General features: G+C 40.8%; 2 protein-coding genes across 4 annotated transcripts in view; both read left to right on the top strand.

Moving 5' to 3' along the window:
• The first annotated feature begins 1,088 nt into the window (after nt 1–1,088).
• LOC109469528 (troponin I, fast skeletal muscle-like) lies at nt 1,089–7,781 on the top strand. The gene is made up of 8 exons (XM_019768058.1): nt 1,089–1,233; nt 3,342–3,392; nt 3,844–3,936; nt 4,265–4,393; nt 5,030–5,073; nt 5,308–5,413; nt 6,147–6,264; nt 6,695–7,781. Exons 1-7 carry the CDS (start codon nt 1,231–1,233, stop codon nt 6,261–6,263), a joined length of 543 nt encoding a protein of 180 aa, XP_019623617.1. The 5' UTR covers nt 1,089–1,230; the 3' UTR covers nt 6,264; nt 6,695–7,781.
• A 4,274-nt stretch (nt 7,782–12,055) lies between these two features.
• LOC109469524 (troponin C) overlaps nt 12,056–21,723 on the top strand; it is a 16,141-nt gene continuing 6,473 nt past the window's right edge. Inside the window, exon 1 of one of the 3 annotated variants that reach the window (XM_019768048.1) lies at nt 12,056–12,082. In XM_019768048.1, coding sequence (XP_019623607.1) covers nt 12,071–12,082 — 12 coding nt within the window. In that variant the 5' untranslated portion in view covers nt 12,056–12,070. Of the gene's footprint in view, nt 12,083–18,403; nt 18,524–20,899; nt 20,943–21,723 lie in introns of those variants that run through there. The other 2 variants (XM_019768051.1, XM_019768049.1) reach the window with 2 other exon arrangements.

Below are 21,723 nucleotides of genomic sequence, written 5' to 3'. Positions count from 1 at the left end.
ATGAGATATCAGAACCGGAAGTTTTGTTTCAGTACGTAGGAATGCCACCAGGGGGCCTGAAATCTAATCACTTCTAAGTTTCATCAAGACCTACCCACCTACCAAGTTTCATGACAATCCATCTAATGCTTCTTGGATTTTCGTACTAAACCACGTAACGTTACATACACACATACAAACGCTATGAAAAAACTTAACCTTCTTTGCGAAGGTTATTATCATATTAATACTCCACTGTCCAAAGTTGGCCAAGAGACGGTGTTTATTGTACAGTTTGTAACTTCTTTTCATAGTACGAGTAGTTTGTACAGAAGCGGTTGGAGTACTTGTGGTTGATTCTGTTTTGGAGACAGACTTCGCTAGTCGTGTGGCGCGGAATGGCCCGTATCATAGCTCTAAAGACTGCCCAATTATCGCAGTATAACAAATAGCAAAGCAGGAATAGGTGACAAAGTTGTCTAACGTCAGTTAGCAGCAAATATTTGAGCAGAAGAGCTCTAAAATTTCCCGTCGGCTTTCCCCGCTCACCCCCGGCCATGCTGGTGTCGCGTTGCGCACTCGCCTATTTTCCCCTGTTCGCTATCTCAACAGCGTGAGGAATGCGACCCCGACTTACCCAGAATTTGCTGATGACGGTTTGCCCTTATTTAGCCATGGGTGACTGCAGAGGACAGACTTATAATTACAGTGAATACTGAGTTGCATGTCCAAGACTGGGAATACTGTTTCTCTGAAAGGAAACCTTACTGTAACACTACACTATGTGTCCAGTTACACACAACCCTAGCTCCTCCTTTCCTACTTCTCCTCCTCTCAGTCGCTGTTACCTGACTTCACATATTATATAAATGGTATTTTGGCGTGGAACGAAGACATAGTCGTATTGTTGTCCAACTTAGATCAGAAACACACAGCAACATGCACATAATAAATCGCATTTCCCATGGCGAATGGTCCAGTGAAAATCTGGATTGTTGTCACTGTCTATTTCCTCTATATATCTCTGGTCTGCCCTCATATATAGAACAATTGAACTGGAAATGAAGTGCGCTCTGATTGGCTGGTGGCTCCACGCAGTCTCAGATGACAGCGCTATATATACGCTCATCCGGGGTATAACACGCTACCCTAATTTTAACAGTCCGTCCTCTGGAATTTCGTCCCTGGGTCCGGCCTTTCTGAGTCCTCCTTCTTTTCTACTCGCAGGGGAAGTCGGAAAAAGCCTCCATCATGGTAAATATACCTTCATATTCTAAAGTCCCCATTTTGCATCTTCACAAAGATGACTGATACATTTCTACTCCATGTTTGTGGTCAAATAGACGATAAAATGTGAGTAGAAGAATCAGCGCGCGGAGGTTGACTGAAGAATGTACCCGCCGCCGCACGTTAGCTATGTAGTCACGGGGTGGAGTTTCAAGGAGAACATGAGTTTCCAAGGATATTTGTGTAAGATGTCATGACAAATTTTAGTTTCTAGAAAATTCAAGAATTTGTTTGATAACTGTGTTTTAAGGCCTTGACTGTCCTGGACAGCACGCATATTTTGGATAGTTACGCCCAAATACAGTGTGGCGCTCAAGTCACATCGCTAATGGTTGTAAGGGAAAGGCACGATACAAACTGCATTCCAGAAATCAAGCAACTTCGTTTTGCGCAGGGCTAGTTACATAGAAAGGAACACAGTATCATTTAAGTAACATCAGTTTCGGAGTAAAATAGTTCATCATGATACATCAGCCCTATCTTGTCTGTTAACCGTTTGTTGATTTGTTCCATTTGAGAACTTTTATGAAAAAGATTTAGTGGTAAAGAGAAATAAATGATGTTGGCCTGCTAAAGCAAGTAGATCTTTCTCTTCGTCATTATAAACAAAATTAGCCTATTTGGCAGGTTTATTGATATTTGATATGTGGTTGAGAACAGTCCATGGTCGCCAGGCCTTAGCTCGCTGTGCACATATTTGGGATATAAATAGTGATCTGTTTGACCCCATCACGACTCTTGCAAATGGCGGCTTGTTGAGTTCTTATGTAAATTTTCCATCCCTGATGTACACATCAGATCACCAAAAGACTACGTTTCTACTAAGATCGCAAAACCCACTCATTCTACAGAACGTGTATATTTCTAGATTGAATTACCCCTTGTAGCTATGGTCGAGAAAAGCTATCATAGTGGCTATGAGCACCCTTGTGTATCGAATAGGTTTGGAAAGTATTATGTTCACATGATCTTCACTAAGACATTGTCGATGAACCCCACACAACTAAGGAAATTGAGAACCCACAGTGCAGCTTGTAAGTTAATTAACACACGGTATCACTGGGACTTCATGATCAAGACAAACATCAGGTACAAACAACAGGAACTGTACGAGATTTCATATTGAAGACCCTGAAATAAACACTAGGGTTTCTATTTAGATGCACTTGCTTGGCATTCCATATCACATCCCGACGAAAGTTCTAGAAAGATGCAACGTTGTCCAGAATGACCTTAGTGGCTCCTATGAGACAATACCTATTCTAGTTACCACTCATGGATGTGTAGTTAGAGATTGCCAAGCAGCATTTCGTTTGGTGTGCCTCTAATTTCAACTTTATTTGGTTTCCTTTTCTTGCCGCGAAGGACGCCGAAAAACAAACGAAAAATGTAAACAGAAAAGACCACACATCTGCTTGATGATTACAAGTTCGACAGTACATGTATGTAAGTAACTCCTGTAAACCGCGGCCGGTCTTTTAAAACACACGTGAAAGAGACTAATGTGTAACGTCTTCTATTGAACCTGACGATGGAAGTTTCTGATAAAAATTAGAGGACACTTTGTGTCAGGAAGATAGCCAAGCTGTGGAGATGATAATTGTCTGCAATTTTTCTCTAACCGAATCTGTTCTACTACAGGGGCTACCAGGCTGTAACATTCACACAAACAAACAACTATCTGAGGCACTTGAAACATTTATTTCCACCACAAAACGTTTTGATGGTCCTTCCAGTGATACCACATAAGTTAAAATCATATGATCTTACGTTATATATATTTACTCACATATTATATTCAATTGCCCGTGACCTCTGACCTCCAAAACAGTATATTATTATCTTGATTGAATACTTTTATTATGCTTTGTACTTAAGTCTGTTGTAAGTTTATACTGTTAATTGATTGATTTTAGCTTAATATCGTACTTGTTAGTTTACTGTATTAGTATGTTATATTGTGTATGTTTAATATTTGTATTGTTTGGCACCCGAAATCAGCCATGCTGCCTGGGTGGCCAATGTATTGTCATGTTACAATTGAATTAAAATTAAAATAAATTTTTCTCTCACAGGGAGAAGAGAAACAGAAGCTGCTCACGCGTGAGCGGAAGCAGCAGATCCTGGTGAGTTCCCGTCCTGCTGTGTCAGCTGTGCACGTGGTCTTTACTCAACCAAAGTTTACATTAGTTAACGAGAACTATTATTATAACAGCAAATAATAGTCTTTGTAGACAACATCTTATCATGCGTGTTACATATTTAACAGATGACAAGAAGGTTATTGGCAGATGAATATTAATAAACCGGATATTGCTTGATACTTTTGGGACAGAAATACTTTTCTGAGCTAAAAAAAATGAGATAAAAAGCAAGAGCTCGGATAAAAGTAGATCTAAGTCAACATGAAACAGTGTATGAGCAGTTTGATAATACGAACCCATTATGAGAACATCCACGCTAGAACACCAACATATGTTTAGAAAATAATTTTAATTTTCGATTTTATGAATAACTGCGTGATATGATCAAAAAGGACACGTCGCTAATGATCATGTCTGTTTGTCTGACATCCAGACTAAGATGATGAAGAAGGCTGTAGCCGAGGCTCGTGTGGAGCTCGAGGCTAAAGCCGAGGCAAAGAGGCAATACCTTGCGGACAAGGTCCCGGTAAGTAGGCATTACAATGTACTTTTAAAATTCACAAATCAAGAATCGATATTTGACAAGCTAAGTGTGCCCAGTATCCTTGATTTACATGCATGTAAATGTGCTCCAGATGTGATACAGATTGTTAATTCTACATCTTCCTTATCTACCCGTACTCACTGCCGGAAATAAAACCCTATAGTACTGTCAAACAAGGCAGGCAACAACATTTGATGGTTGGACGTCAGAAATTAATATAAATTATCTTCTTAAAGGAATTTGAAGAGAAATATATGGGCCTCATGCATTTACTGAAACTTGATTGGTTGCTGTGTTGATTGATTGACAGCCAATCAGCACGTCTGGACTGGGTCATGACGAGTTGGAGGAGCTGTGCCGCAGGCTGCATGCTCAGATCACAAAGGCCGAGGAGGAGAAGTACGATGTGGAGCAGAAGGTCGAGATCAACGACAAGGAGGTGAGCTGCTGACCGCCCGGCGCGAGGTTCACATGAAACCGGCTGACGGGGTCCCTTCACACAGAGCCGAATATGGTCTCCTGACCGCTGCCGACCCGTAACCCCCTCCTAAAAGACATTAGGAGTAGGTTGGGAGCAGGGTGTGGTTGGCAGGTGTTCGGCTGCGTCTTCTGAATGTTTCAAAATGTTCGGATTTGGATGTGATGTTGGGCCATGGCTGGTGGTTGGCTGGTGTTCGAGAGTAGGTTAGCAGTGGTCGGGAGTCAAAATTGACTGATCTTTAAGTCAAATTTGATTCGATTCGCATGGATAGGTTCAATGTAGGCGTGGCCTAAATCTGGTCAGACTGCTCCCGAACGTCATCCAACGTTGGTTGGTTGGTGGTCGGAAAAATGTTCTGAATGTGTGACTGGGGCTTAAAAACTAGTGATTCGAATCTTTCAGAGGTATTCAGATCATGTATATCTTTAACAAAAACGACAAGTCAACCATTTAAAGTATGAAGCTGCCTAGCTAATTTCTAACCTGTGTGTGTGGAAGACCACCTTGTTTGAAAGCGAATGTCCGTAATCAAGTAGCGGTGTCCAGATGTAGCCGTGACTCTGGTCTGATGTCCGTTTTTTTCCTTGTCACCAGCTCGCTGACCTGACCCAGAGGATGTATTCCCTTACCGGCAAGTTGTAAGTATTCAATGTTCTCAACAAACAACATACGAGTACATGTAGCTATCACGCGACCAGCGGTTTCTATGAAACACAACAGGTTTTGTATTACAACAAACGGTCTTCCTTTGTTTACACATTAATGATGATAAAAAATACCTTTCAGTTTCAATGGTTGTATATACAATATTTCACACATACACTCTTAAAACATGTAACATCACCATGACACAACATAACGTCCTATTACAGCAAGAAGCCACAGCTGAAGAGGGTGCGACTGTCTGCCGATAAGATGCTGAAGGCTTTGTTGGGCTCCAAGCACAAGTGCTCCATGGACTTCCGTGGAAACCTCAAGGTAAAAAGGCCATGTCATGTCAGCGAGCAGCATTTCTTCATCACAGAACACTACAGGAAATGCTGAAAATAAAGGGGCAGAATACAGAATACAGAATTCTTTTCTCATGATATAGAATACAGGGACCGGCGGTAGGAACAATCACAGGATATATAATCAGTTTATTATACATCCTGATTCTTTACAGCAATGCAACCCGTAGATAGATAGATAGATAGATAGATAGATAGAAGATAAATAGATAGATAGATAGATAGATAGATAGATAGATAGAAGATAAATAGATAGATAGATAGATAGATAGATAGAAGATAAATAGATAGATAGATGATAAATAGATAGATAGATACATACATACATACATAGATAAATAAATAGATAGATAGATAGATAGATAGATGATAGATAGATAGATAGATAGATAGAAGATAAATAGATAGATAGATGATAAATAGATAGATAGATACATACATACATAGATAAATAGATAGATAGATAGATGATAGATAGATAGACAGACAGACAGATAGATAGAAAGAAAGATAGAAAGATAGATGGACAGACAGATAGATAGATAGACAGATAGATAGATAGATAGATAGATAGATAGATAGATAGATAGATAGATGGATAGATAGATAGACAGATAGATGGATGGGTATATAGATAGATAGATAGATAGAGTGCATGAAGATGTACGTATGACATCCACCTTCTACTTCTGTTCTCCCAGGCTGTGAAGAAGGAGCCCAAGCCCATTGCCAAGGCGGAGGACTGGCGTGAGAACATCGAGAAGGCGGGAGAGAGGAAGTCCAAGTTCGAGGGCGAGGGGGAAGCAGCAGCGGAATAAGGTTGGCTGGACTCGATTTAAGCTTTATTTTACCGACGACTCGAGTATACAATAATACAAGAAACTAGGAAGGTAACATTTGCGAAGCAAATGCATAATGTTTACCTTCCCATATGGTCTGCTCTGTTAATTCTTACTCAAACACATTCATATATATGGTCAGACAGGAGTCTAAGTCCGTCCTGCTATAAAATTGCAGCATGATGTAACCCAACACTAGTTACCATGGTGATAGCTGTCTAATTCAGGTCATTGACCTTTTTGGTTTGGAGAAGAAGAGGAAACTGAACAAAAACAATATGCTTTCCTTTGGTAAACATAATGAGTAAGTGGATAAGACCCAGTTTGTTCGAGACAGTGACGATACAGTTCCTTGCCTCTTTCTTGTCTGTTTCACGCCACTGACTGGACCTTCTGTCCTTCTGTTGTAGGTGTGACCACTTGTAGGTCTGCAGTAAGACGACAGAGGTACAAGTCAGCAGTGCACTTGGTGCACAGTACCTCCACCCAGGCAGAATACCGCACGGAAGATTTAGTACTACTTTAGATACACGTTTTACTGTGACACACAATGTCGAGGAAACGGCGCCGCTTCACACTATTTCAGATGTATTGAAAAGATAAAAACGCGAAAAGTATCAAAACAAAAATGTATAAACTGACTCCTGTAAGTACTTGTGCAAAGTAGTAGTAGTGTTCGGTTGTTTGCTTAATGTTGTAGGTCATCTGTTGTCGTCTGTTTGTATTGTCCGGTAGTAGTTCAGAAAGGTCAAGTGATCGAAATAAAACAAAATGGCGCCCGACCTTGATTTCCGCGTAATAGTGGTCACTTACCAGGAAATCAAGCGAAGGAAAATAGAACCAGAAATTTAAAGCAACAACATTCAAGAAAATAAGGAAATATGATTTATACGTCCCAGCAAACTTTACAGTTAACTTTTAATCGTGTGCATGGAATGTGTGCAACAGTTTGAAGCGTTTTCTTCCAGCAACTTTGGCGTTTTTGAGCTGTGATTATAGAAACAAAATGTCAGCATGCGTGTTTTCAAACGTAGAATAGCCAACATAAAAATACACACAAAAAAAGAAAGAAAACGAGGGTACGAGTTTTGGCATCTGTTGCTGCAAAGGACTCACAGCAACACATCGAAAAAGAAGGCAAAGAGCAAGTGCGTTTTGCAAAGGATGATGGTTGGCGGGACGGCCTTCTGTGATTGGTGGTTGTAAAGAAAACAAGAGAAGTAGGGAAATTTCCCCTGAAGTCTAATTAAGAGTTTGCTTCTGGCCAAAATGGTCGCGTTTAAAATGACTTGATAATTATCTTTCCTTCGCTTGACAATATGTTTGTTCTTTGGTATTAGCAGAAGGTCAATGATAATTTTCAGTGAACAAATTTCACGAAGAGAAGTGACTAAAGTCGTGTGGATGATGTGAAGATCATGACAAATCACTCCCAAAACTTAGATTAGTTTGGATGGTTTTCGGAGTGACTGTAATAAAGTGTTACTTTTCTGGAAATGCCCATGGTGGACGTTTTTACTTTGACCTGTGCAACAAGGCGGGCCTAGCCGGGAGGTCCTGCCGGCGGCGGGGAGCTGGAGAGAGCTGTAGAGTCAAGTACTAGGAACGAACGAATGGTAACAGGAACCCCACCGTATGGTTAACGTTATTTAGTTATTAAAATAGTCTTCTCACAGGTAGTCAATTGAAATTTATCAAAATCTTTGCTTTAAAGTATTATTCAGAGCAATCAGAATTCTGATGATTCCACCCGTTTCTGCACGATTTCGGAGCGGCTGTAGAAGCGGTGCATGGCGGGGCCTGGGCCGGCTGCTGCCCGGGGAAGCGCGGAGAAGATACCTCCCGACACGAGAGATGGTTTGTTTGGTGCCGGTTCCTGTATCCATAGGAATGTTGTGGTTACTGAAGGGACAAATATAGGGTTCTTTGATCCTTGAAACTGTCCATTTTATAAGAACGATAGTATACGTAAGTTAAAAGTGTAATCCCACAGTTCGTAAAATTGCATTAGAATGCAGTGTCCTAGTTGTTACAGTAATAGATCATGTTCTGTCACAGAAGATGGCGGACTGAGAAAACTGTATATTTCCTTAATGCTTCAGTTAAGTTGATAGAACTATAAGGTTCATGTCAAATGTGAAACATCAGGTGTATTCTTCCGCTGACATAAATTGCTAATCAGTAAACACTATGTTCTACAAGCGAACATTTCAAATCCAGGTTATTACTTCCTGGAAAACCATGAAATGATAAACCGGACATTGAAGTCGTTCCTTCCGGAAAGACTGGTGATGAAGAAAGCTGCCGTATGTCCTGTCGGACGGGATGAAAAATGAACTGGTGAGCTGCAGAGATCTTCAACCTGACGGTCTGGGCGTTCTTATCTCGTCCTTCCCACAACGTCCTATCGGGATGTTTGTCTCGTGTGTGTGTGTGTGTATGTCCGTGTGTGTGTGTGTGTGTGTGTGTGTGTGTGTGTGTGTGTGTGTGTGTGTGTGTGTGTGTGTGTGTGTGTGTGTGTGTGTGTGTGTGTGTATGTGTGAGTTCGTGCATGTGTATGTGTGAGTTCTTGTATGTCTAATTTTTTCCATATTACCTACCTGTATGCCTTCACTAGCACTCTGTGGAGCAGTAAACTATAGTTACACGACTTTCATTAGATGGTTTACGACTGACGGATATAAACGTTTCTTCTTGGTTTTTTATTATGCAAATAAGGCTCTCATTTCACCCTTCATGACTACATCGCAACATATCAAAATAGGAAATTCCACTGTACTACCATAAGAAGCCGCTAGGGAGTACAAAATGTAATCCTTTCCGGTCCCATCGCAATCCACCCACTGACCAAATTTCACAATCCGTCCATAGCTTGACAATCCATGCTTAGCTTCTATCGAGCTAAACAAGATGATCGATATTATTTCTCCACCCATATAACATGTGTACAATGACAGTATTATCATGATAGTAACAAAAAAGGCTATTCTAGCATTTCGCCATGAATTACGCAAATGAGGTCATGATTTGCATAAATCACGTTTGACGATGTTCACCTTCACTTAACTTCTAAATGCCAGTATAAAATTCCCGACTTTTACTACTATGATATTACAGTATTTTCTCCTTAATTGTGGAGTTAGGTCTTCATTTGCATAATTTACATGCTCCTCTAATCCTCAGTTACATTAAGTCTCGGACCTGAGTTTCTATTACGACTTCGCCAGCCGCCGGACACACTCAGACCGCAGAGCTACAATCATTCCAGCCTGCTTCCAACAGAGTTTTGTGTATTTTCTGTTGCCTTTTCAATTGGGGTAGAACCTGGTAAAATGTAAATTTTGGACCCGAAATTTTTTTGAACAAAGCTGCTTGGAAAAAACGAACTTTCCCTCGCCAACGGCTTACATGCTGAAAAAGCTTACTACTTCATCTTCTAAAAAATGGAAAACGTCCATGTGATATATCTACCGCAATCCTCAATGACACTAATTCATTGAAATTGTACACAGAACGCTGCTATGCGGATATTCAGACGACAAAACCGCATCACCCTTGCTTGCGGACTAATACCAAAAACGCTTCGCTCGCCGACCAACTGTCCCTCGCCCGAACATACAGAAAATACAATCCACTTTTTTTTTCGGTAAAGATTTTCAAAAACTCTTCACACATATATCACTTTTAAGTTGACATACCTTTTGACTATCTACCATTATGAATTAATATCTGAATGATTATAATTACTTCTATGTTACTAGTACCTTATTTCATTTGATTGTTGATGAGTTAGTTACGATTTCGTCTTGTTCTCGATAAGTTTATCTATTTTTAGTTGACCTTTGTTAGTTCATCTTTAATCTTTTGTTATAATTATAATGTCATTTAGTTTTGTTGGGGTTATCCCCCCCAGGAATCTTTGAAAAACGCAAATAGGCGACATGTATTTACTGGTTAAATAAATAAACAATAAACAACAACAATATATAACGATCACCGAGCATATTACCGCGCACTTACTCTGGACAGATTCGAACTCCGACCCGGAACCACATATCACATGTTTAAATGGTCCTATCATGAAGGTAGCAGATCGTGAGCGAGGCCGACCTCAAACTATACAAATTGGATCCTCATTTGCATAATTGCCATCACGTCAAGCATCACTACCTATACAGAGAAAGAAAAAACGACGATCCATCAACCCCTTTTTAAGTTTCCTTTCTTCAGTTTCCTTTTCAAAGATTCTTACAAACCGCCTTTTCAGTTCCAGAACATGCTGCTATATATAGTGGGTCGTTACGTATTTCTACATGGGCATAAGAGGAGCAACCTAAAATTGTGACCGTATCATGTCCAGAACTTGATTTCGTGTGATATATCGTGTCTACCCAGCGTTTATAACCGAAGTATATAACGTTACATGTATAACTGTAAAGTACTCACGGTTGACTAATACAAGTAAGTAATAAGATTACTTGCCGGAAAAGTTCTCCCAGTTCTCCACTGAAGACGCTATTACCAAAATGAAAAATGGTTCTTATGAGAATTCAATACTAGTAATTGTATGGTGGTAGATGCATATGATGGGAATTTCACACTTGTGACATGTGTGATATATTACTATGCATAGATTATCTAAATATGGAAGTAATTTGCATAATTTATGATGAAATGGAATGCTACTAAAACTTGACTTCCATTTATGTAGTTCGAGTAGATACCATCAATGAAAATTGCTTATGCCGCGCGGCCGATTCCACCTTTTTTCCAGTACCGATGGGACAAAATAAAACTAATATTTCATGTAGGTATGAGAGCTGTATGGGTTTTATTCTGCGCGAAATTTGTGCAGTATGTTTGATATAAATATGAAACCAGAAATAAACTGGAGTGTCCCCCTTAGAGACTGCCTTGTGGCATAAAATATGTGTTGTGGGGGTGCGTCTGTTTCAGCATGTGTCCCACACAAATACAAAGACACACAAACGCGCGCGCGCGCGCGCATATATATATAGAGAGAAGAGATACAAAGGCACACACACACACACAAATACACACAAACACACACAGATACACACGCACACAGACACACACAAAGACACACACATACATACACAGATACACAGACGTACACAAAGATACACACACATACACATACACACACACATAGACACACGCACACAGACGTACACACACGCGTGCACACAGACACACACATAAATACATACACCAACACACACACAACACACACACGCACATGCGCGCGCGCGCACAAACACACACAGCCTTAACACAGGCGCTATTAAATCATAAGCCGATTGAAATGTACCGGTGACGAGATATGTCCTCCAGAACGGTTATTTTTGGGCGTCGTTTCTTGGGAACAGCGGCTCAATCCACTCTGTTCACGGAACCATAACTAGGTGGCGTCCCCTTTACTTCACGACTGGATTAGACTGAAATTCTAATGACATGAAGCACGTTAAAAGGACTGAGCAGCTGCAGTCAGAGATACTTCACGTGACGTCAGTTTTCTTCTGAAAGATAAACGGTTAATCGACGATCATTACAACAATCTTCAGAATGCACATATCTGTATTCCAGTAATACTCTACCCGAGGAGGTTACACAATTAGCCCCGACGGCAGATGCCTTCTTTAAAAGTGGCCAGTCACAACCTGCTACCAGCCTCCACAGTGTACATCATATGAGGGACCAAGGGTCACTTTGATCAGGATACTCGCGGCTGTAGGAGGGTGAGTCCAGAGACCGACAGGATCGTCATGTTTCCAGAGGTAAGGCAACCTGGATTTTGTACAACCACCGATGTCTTTCATGCAAATATATAGGAATAGAAAGGGAAAAAAGATTTCTTCGTAAAACTGCTCGTAATAAAACGTTTATTCGAGTCGAATAGGGAGTTTCCTGGTTTAAAAAACATCGTCCGCTCACCACCCCATCCGGCATCAGCTGTAGAACCCGTGGCTACGATCTGTCCACCTAGGTTACCTTGACTAAACCAGCAACAGGATACATTTTATGCCGAAACTCTATTCTTACTGAGAGTCGGGGTACCGATATTAGACCCGTGCTGTCAGCACTCCGGCTGACTTGGATGTTTGCGATAAGTCGGCTCCCAGAGGAATGACACCATGTCCAGCGTCCACACTGTCCATGTATGAACTTCATTTCTCTCAACTAGTTTTTGGAATCTTGAAATTATCAGTTGTTGACGGGAGAGACATTTCTTAGACTCTCTTTTTTCATTTCATGTCTACATTCATCACACATCCTTCTCTCTTTTAATTTCTTGTACATTATATAAAGATGAACGCAAAGAACTATTTGATAGTTTACATTTAGACAAGATATGCAAGAAAATGTAAAAGCAGGACACGTTTAAACACTTGATGTCATGCAAGAACGAATGTATTGCAGACAAACTATGTAATTATTTTTCTAAATGTTTCAAAAAGAGAGAAGAAAGGGCAACTAACAGTAGATGATAGGTAGTATATAGTATTGTTATAATGTATAAATTCCTAGCAATTAGCATTAGAATATAGCGTTCCCTTATGCAATACTCATGTTTTGAATACTGCATGTCCTCTTGTGCATTTAGCCCATCTGGGCAAGAACATGCAATAAAGATTCATATCATATCAACATCTATGGGCACTGCGTCGGAAAGAAAGGAGAAGACCGCTATTGATAAAAAAACTTGTTAAAACAAGTTATAGGTACTACACAATATTCACATGGCTGTGGAAACAAGACAGAACAATAGGATGATTTAACTTGAAAAGGGGAGTAGATTCCTTCTGAATTGTGGATTAGTTCCCGGCTAATTCTTTACTTGATGGGCAGATGGAGTCCGACAAACGCTCACCCTGCGGAAAGGAGGAACCGTTTCTCATTGGCTGGTGCGATGATCACTTCGGAACGAATGATATTGATTGGCTGTATGGATCTATTGTGTCGAATTTAGTCTGCTATAACATCACGCTATTGATCTGTCACAGGCACATTACCTATTGTTCTACTTTAAAAACCTTTGTATACTCGCATGAAATAATATAACTCGCATGAAATAAAATAACTCGCACGAACTTAACTCCCAATAAAACTACGATAAGACCACAGCTATCCCTGGTACCTTTACTAAACCTTAGACTAGAGCAGGTGTCTGCTCAGTGTGCACATTTGCTATATAAATTATAATATATAAGGTGCTGTTATCGGAGGAAGACCTGCACGCATAAGCATGCCGACAAACTGCTCGGAGACAGGAAACCGTAGCAACAATGTTACCTATTTTTTCTATAACATGCTGCGGTGAGCATGTTTGATGAGCACCAAATCAGTGGCTGCAGCAGTGTTTTTTTTTAATCGGGTAAACTGGATAAGGGCAGAGCTTGTGATATCTCACTCTAACTCTATCAGCCGAAAGTCTCAAATAATGTCGACAAATTTAGAGAATTGACTTCAGTATCATCTAGTACCGTGTCTTACATTGTACCTGGTCGGCCAGTCATCCCCTGTCACAGACCACATTAAAACTGTCCCGTCCAGTTTTACATAGTCAAAGTAAGACCCTCCGCTCTGCCAACTAACAGGTTTACCAACCAGTAACCACTCTTTGTGCATTCATGTCCCTATCAACACTATGGAGTTTATAAACTGTGTGAATTCACGTTTCTCTTGAATCAAAAAGGTGTATCATTACCCGAAGGTTCTTGTTTCTGTAGGTGTTTGTGTATTCACAGATGTAACTCACGGTGGGTTGGACGGGTTTCTTGGGTTCTCGGTATATGATCAGGTATTGGTCCAGATGATGCGGTTGGTGTTTTTCTACCTCTATGAAAATGGAGGTGTTGTTTTTTTTTTGGGGGGGGTGTTTGTTTGTGTTTCCGCACATGCATTTGTAGTCAGCATAACTTCAGAACGCCTTTATGGATTGTGATGATATTTGGTATGCTGGTAAGGTCACGGTCAAATATGGGCCTCCTGGTGGATGACCTTGGTACTGCAGCAGAACTTCCGGTTTTTGTATCTTTTGTCCTGAACAAGCTATGGTCTTGATTTTTTGGTGACAGTTAGCTCTTCCTATGAGGAATAAGTGGTGTGGGTTTGGTACCCCTAGCAGATTGCTCTGGAACTGCAGGGGACTTTCTGGCGAATCTTTGAAAGTCCAGATAGGAACAACATATTTTCATCATTTTTGGTGTGTAGGTAGCTGAGAGAGAGTTGTACATAACTGAATGCAAATTACGCAAATGAGGACTCAATTTGCATAATTAAGGAGGAAATTCTACATATGATAGTACATGTAATCTATTTAATCTGTGGCAGACGGAACATCAACAGAGGACCTAATTTGCATAATTAATGTGAAAATTCTGTGACTCCTTATTGGTGAATGGTGGGAATTTTATACCTTATGACATGTGTAAGTTATTTAAGGTTAGCACCACTATGCATATATTATGTTAATGAGAGGTCATTTGCATAATCAATAAGGACATGTTGAAATGAAGTATGACAAAGGACAGGGATTTTACGCGAAAAAATATTGTCATTTGAATTTAGAAAACCATAAATTAAACTTGATCATGCTACTTACGACCTAATTTCCATAGTCAATGAGACAAAAAAATCATTTACAAAAACTCATATATTTCATGGAGGTATGAGATCTCCGAATTCTTGTTTTAATTGTATCTGTTTTTCGAGCGTCGAAATGAAATATTTGGAACCCTCTGGACACCCCCATGTTGCCGGCGGTGGTTACGACTAATGGTTTGGACTGTTGGGAAAGTGCATGCGGAAGTCCGTAGGGTTTTACCATTCGGGGTTGAACATAGGGGTGTTCGGTAGGTTTTCATAGAAGACCATAGAACGCAGGCGTGCGAAGGGATCGCTGACCTGTTTGTTAGACAGATCAGTTATCAGTTATTGGCGGCACTGTGGCTACTTTCATGAAGGGTGGGAGGGTATTTTTCTGTGATGTATCTTTTTCTTGTAGCGTTACTGTTAACATTGCTGTTGATAATATGATGGCTGAAATTTTCAGCAGTTGTCATGTTTTTTTTATTGTAACTAACTATATTTAATCAATGTGTTGAAATAGGTACAAGTATTTATAAACGATAATCCTTTTAGACATTAGTTAAATTCGTATTCCCATTTCACTTCAGTACGCACTTGGCGCACACTGCGAGGCTGTGGAATTTTAGCGAGAGAAATAAACCAATCACATGTGTTATTTCCAAAGGTTTAAAATCTCAGATTTCTTGTTTGCTAATGTAATGGATCAGCCATCTAACCCGTTTATCTGAAGCAAACACTCCCCTTCACCAACCATTTTTCCAAGCCCTGTGAGGGATTGTTGAGACCAGGTTTGACCGTAGATTGATTTCTCTTTAAATGATACAGGATCTATAATGATCATGTAGACATGATGAATAGCTTCTACATAACTTGTTACATTAACATTAGATATAGATGCAATTGAAAATGCTCTTACCAGCTTACAAGTTTCTACTACGTAAATGTAATATTTAACACATTTATTTAGTAAGTATCTAGTATGAAAGCTGACAAAAGACGAATTAAGAAAAAAGTGGTGGTAGTGTGTTTGTGTACTCTTGACACAATAAATCATCATACACTAGTGAAAACTCGGGAAGAAATTAAATATTTCATACTTCCGGGTGCATGTAGTGTAGTCAGTGAATGGTGGCGTCATCTTGCTGTTGTGTATGTATCTGTACGTTTAGAGCAGGTATAACCACGTTGGCGTAACACACCGGCGTAACACGGTGTAACATGGTTAGCGACCGCTGGCGTCGGCGTTCTATGAAAACCAAGTTTCTATCGGGCCAAACACCCCCTATTTTTTACCCTTTGTCAGAATGATAAAACCCGGCATACCCTCAAACTACAGCAAAAACCATAAATCGTAACCCACTGCCAGCGAAGCGGGGGTGTCCAAAAGCCGTCCTAATATTTTATTTCGACACTCGAAAACACAGATACAGAATAACAAAACAAAAACAGGAAAACAAGCGCATCATCTGGACCCAGTTGCCAAATTTATCTATACCGAGACCCAAAGAAATCCGACCAGCCAAGTGTGAATTACAGCTGCGAACACAATAACATCGACCACTAACACAACCCTTCCGCGGAATAATGCCTCCTTCCCAGGGGTAATGAGGATAATAGACCTTCATCTGCAACTGGAACTCGCGAAATTCCAACTGTAAGCATTGTCGCTTTACGAATAAACGCGAAATGGACATTTTGGAACGAAAGGCATCGTCTGGCGACGACGCGGGACACCCGCTCTCTTTCCTTTTCTCTTCTCCTTTTGAAACAGAAGAGAAAATGGACCATTCCACAAGTTTCGGGCAGGCCTTACTAAACTGTCTGCGTGTATCAATTTTCGGAGCACTGAAAACAAGATAAAGTTCCCTTGGCGAAAAAAAATGAACGCCTAACGTGTGAGATTGCGAGGCTCCTTAAGACTGGCCAATAACGTGTTTAACGTGCCACTTCTGGTTCTCAGGAGAGGGTTAAGGGCGCACAAAGCGAGTGCAGATCGACAAACCTAGATTTTCAAAGTCAATTTTCTGGTTCTATTTTTATGTAAGTTGAATCAACTCTGCCCCACAGCATATTGATATATTTGGTGCAAAATGTGATGTCGTTGACGGACTGGATCTATCTATTTATACGTGGCGCAATAATAATGGGAGTCGTCACGTAGCTTTTTTTTTTATATTCTAAACGCCGAAACTATGAAATGATGACAAAGTATGTCCTACGAAATGTCAGTAAATGACAATATAAGACACTTCTTTTGTAGCATATTTTGGTTTTGCCGACCTGAAATCGCATTGGATGCCTTAAATGTATTCATCTCAGCACGACTTCATATTTATGAACGTGATTATATCTTTCTGCACCATCTCTGCAAATAAAGTGAAAAATCTTGGCCACTCCAACTGTCCGAACGACTTTGCAGTAGCTATACCTGTCGTAAAGACGAAGTGAGGTGGAGATTTTACACCCGAAATCTTCCTATTCATTCTTCTGCTGATTAAAATTCCCATATCAGTGCCGTGCCCTAACCACAATCCGTACAAACAACATTGTTAAAGTTTCTCAAACTAGATTCATGAACAATTGAACAATGCGATATTCCTATTTCTTTAAGCTCCTGTCACACATTCAGAACCTTCCCACTTCCCACGACCAAGGTTGGTTAACGTTCTGGAGCAGTCTGACCGAATTTTCACCACGCCAACCTTTCTATACGAATCAAATCGAATTTGATTTTTAAGCTCACCAGCCAACTCCCATGGCGAAACTCCTGGTAACACCAGAATGTTTGAAACATTTTGAAACATTCGGCTGGCGCAAACACCAACCAAACACCAACCAACCTTGCTCATGATATACTCCTAACCATGGTTCTGCTAGTGTTGGAGAGACCACATTCGGCTATGTGTGACAGGAGTTTTAAGCGAAAGAGGGTTTAGAGACATCTTATAGCTAGATATTAAAAAAAAAACTTAAAAAACAACAATAAGGAGCGCGGCCGGAAACGTAAGTCATGAAATTATGTCCGTATGTATAATTTTAGACTTCGTGAAAAATCGTGATAGTTACCGGCACCGGAGCTGATCTGAAGCCGTTTCTACTCACACTACTGTTACAGTTATAATTCACCCTTTCCTTTTTCTAGAGATCGGCCAAAGTACTAGTTAAAAGGTAAACTAGGGGAGTACTTATAATAATATAACGAACATACGCGTTTCAAGAACTAACGGTTCTACCAACGTACTGCACAAATTTTGACAGTGTTAGGAATGGCTCATCTTATCAAAGATGGTTTACACTGTTAACGAGGAAATACTAGTAAAAGATGTCCACTGTCGAATCCGGTGCATAAACAGTATGATGGAAATCTCCATACGCATGTTACATCACGACAAAGAAAGTGGGATTCCCCCATCCTGTGGTCGTCATGTTGAATTATCAACGACATAGCCGTGATGACGTCGTCCAATCCCGCTAGGTGAAAGCCTATCTCCCGGCCAGCTATATTTAGGCTTATAAAAGCCTTAAGCGATACGTCCGGATTAGTTGTCAGACTCCCTCTGGACCCTGTGTCGGCTTATCTGTCTCGTTTTTCTGGCTGCCCGTGATAAAGAAGCCCACCAAACATGGTAAGTCAGGACTCGTCCTATACTTAATGTAGCCGTCTTTATCTGGCAAGATAGGAAAGGACCGGACTTGTCTGGTTTATCAAAGTTAGACAGTCTGGGTCTGGGCCAACGCCGTGACACAACAGTACATGCACGTCTTTCGATACAGAAGGAACATGTTCCCTTTCTTCTGGTGTTTCTGTCAGAAGTCAGGCAATGCCAGTGTAGACAGCGTGGTAAAAACGAGGTTTTGTACAGATAGTCCTGATTGAGTTCTCAGGGTGCACTGGTTTCTTGTATGACTGCAACACGTCTTTGAGCAGAGAGGTACAAAGACTACGAGTGGGAAACAATTCTCAGCATCGTGGCTGCACTTCTTGAGTAGAAACATAAGATTTTCTGCAGAGATAATTTCCAGTGATAGTGATGTGATATCGTCGCGGAGATGCCACAAATGTCAGCTCCGCTATTCACGGCATGGCGCATTGCAGGCGCCATATTTGGCACTAGAGCACGACCCCCTCCGTCTACGGTTCCATCCTTTTGAACACATGAACAGCTCCAAAGGCCTTAACAAGCACGGCACAAAAACTGACACTGCGCGGTCTCCGACTGTGTTTCGTGATTAGATGTAAAACGACGTTGTATTTACTTGGGTCACATTCCTAGCGCATAGGCGGGATCGACAAATATGTCCGAGGCAAAGGTACATATTTCACGACATTTAGTAACAACATAAGGACAAGTAAGGTCCTCAATCCTGACTTTATCAGGCCCATACAGGTCTGTTCTGAAATACGACAGATGTTACATTTATCAGCATCATCAATAACAAAGTTGGAGGGAATTTTGCGTCGTTGTTATATGATATGTCTGGCTGGAATCAGAGCCCCCAGCAAAGATGCTAGCACTCCATTTTTTCTCTCTGCTGAGAGAATGCCTCACATGTCAGGGACGCTTTTGGAACAGCTAGTCATTATTGGCACAGGCGCACTGCAGCTGGACCAGACAAACTCAATAGTATTCACTGAACATATAGCTAATAACTAGTTATTATATGATCGATTCAGTAATTATTTTACTTTCAGCCTGTCGTTAACGAAACACAAGCAGGATATACTGTACCCGTTATATCCCAGTTCGCTACCTCGTTATCGCACTCCAAATAGAATTATCGCTATTTGTTTTTCGAAAAATCCCGTTTGGTGCAAACTAGCCATAGTCGGCGGTGACTTTAGCATGTCGTGTCAAGTCACCTGACACAAATCTAATCAACTCTTACATAAATGATTACATTTGGTTTCAAAAGTCATCAACTGTGTGAAATTGAGTGCCGAATCTATTTGTAAGCTAGAGGTTGTAATCCATGTGACGTGTAACGTTGTTAAATATTTTTTGTAAATTTATTTCAAATGAATAAAACATGAACATTATGGCAAGAATCCGCGCCAGCCATCCGGAGATGTTGTTCATTTCTATGGAATTACAATATCGTTGCATTGACTAAATCATGTGTTCTATACAAACGAATCATTTTTCGTGGGGATATTTTTATAAAAAAAACTTTACGACTTTCCGAGTTTCAAAAAAAATCGCAATGAATATGGACAAAACGAAAACGTTAAGGCCATCAGCGTCGGAAGAATCCTTAGCGAAGTATAAAAATAGTTCACTTGTTGCATTCTACAACAGATCTAGCAGCCCTGCGATTGGCTCAGCTATCACAGCTGTCGTCATCAGTCAGATGTTCAGGAGGATGGGGGGGGGGGTGATACACATCACGGAAAGCCTCAACCATGTCATTATAATGCAGCTTCGACCGCGCATCGGAAAAGACGTGTTTTGCAGTATAATTTTAGCTATGGATATTTTTCTAATGTTTATTATAGTCCATACGGTAATGTTTATGATTCGGTAAGTGCAGGGCCGGCGTTTGAATTTGTTTGTCTGTTAGTAACAGTTACCACTACATGAGCACGATGTGGGCCAAAAGTAATGACAAGATTTAAAGAAGTATCTATCGGTTTTGTTATTCACGCGGTAAGAAGGAATGTCTACTGAATGTTAATGATTTAACTGTTTTACGCATTTCAAAGTTCACCAATTGTAGGGAGAAAAGGCCGAAACCTTACATTCAACTGAAACAGTGATATGAAAATCATTATTCAGCAGAAATTAGAACGGCTTCACTTCATTGCCATGTATAGACGGCCCTTTAAGGCACTCACTAGAGTATGTGAAAGACATGTGTCAGTTCCCCTGATAGTGCACTTGATTACACTTATCATAAGATCTAGCCTATATAAATCTTGGGGGACTCTATAAACGTCCATCTTGGGTATGTAGACGTCGTTTAGCTCACTGAGAGGCTCGTTGCTGTGACAGCGTTTGGTTTTATCGCATTTTCTGAATCAGCCTTGAAGGAACCGGTATGTCAGAGGTAGGTCATTGTTAACGTATTGCTTTTGACAATCCAGTACATGTCAGACATATTTCTGCTGGCGTTCAGTGCTTTTGGCGTTGATGAAAGAACGTTGTACAGAGCCACGAAGTAGTAATCTTTTCCCATAAAACACAGAGTTAGCTCGACAGGCCATAGGCTGTGACACATGGAAAAGATCAGTGACAAGCTAACTGTAGAATTATCGCAAGGGACATTCACCCAGAGAAGTCAGCCATTGACGTTCTGATTGGTACTGTCATTGGGTGCCATTTTCATCATGTCATTCTGGCGGCAAATCGCCATGTCGGCACAGTACGGAATGACGGGTATCTGCAGCTAGTTCTTCCTTACCTTTTCCAACCATGCCAATGTTAAATCCCCAAAATACAAGTAGCTATCTCGCATCATGTTTGATTCTCAGCGTCTTGACTTGTGACATGCTCGTCAGGGGCGGTCGGAGATAGTCGTTTAGTTTCTGGCTTTATGTCCGTGCGGTCTGCACACAAGAAGTATTTTGTTACCAAAAGACACATGTCTGGTATGAGTGCCCAGGAGCTGTCCCGTACGTAATTCCACATTGAAACACAGCTGCTCGATACAACTTCTAGAGGACCGAATTAGTCCGCACGGGGCGCTGAAGAATCCCACCACCTCCGGGAAAATGGAGGTGGTGTTGCTCTCTCTCTCTCTCTCTCTCTCTCTCTCTCTCTCTCTTTCTCTCTCTCTCTCCCTCTCTCTCCTCTCTGCCTCTCTCTCTCCCTCCCTCCCTCCCTCCCTC

The sequence above is a fragment of the Branchiostoma belcheri genome, unplaced genomic scaffold (genome assembly GCF_001625305.1).
Source record: "Branchiostoma belcheri isolate BF01 breed outbred unplaced genomic scaffold, Haploidv18h27 scaffold206, whole genome shotgun sequence".
In the NCBI taxonomy this organism is placed as follows: domain Eukaryota; kingdom Metazoa; phylum Chordata; class Leptocardii; order Amphioxiformes; family Branchiostomatidae; genus Branchiostoma; species Branchiostoma belcheri.
Note: the sequence above shows the minus strand (reverse complement) of the source record. Positions and strands in the feature narration are given on the sequence as shown.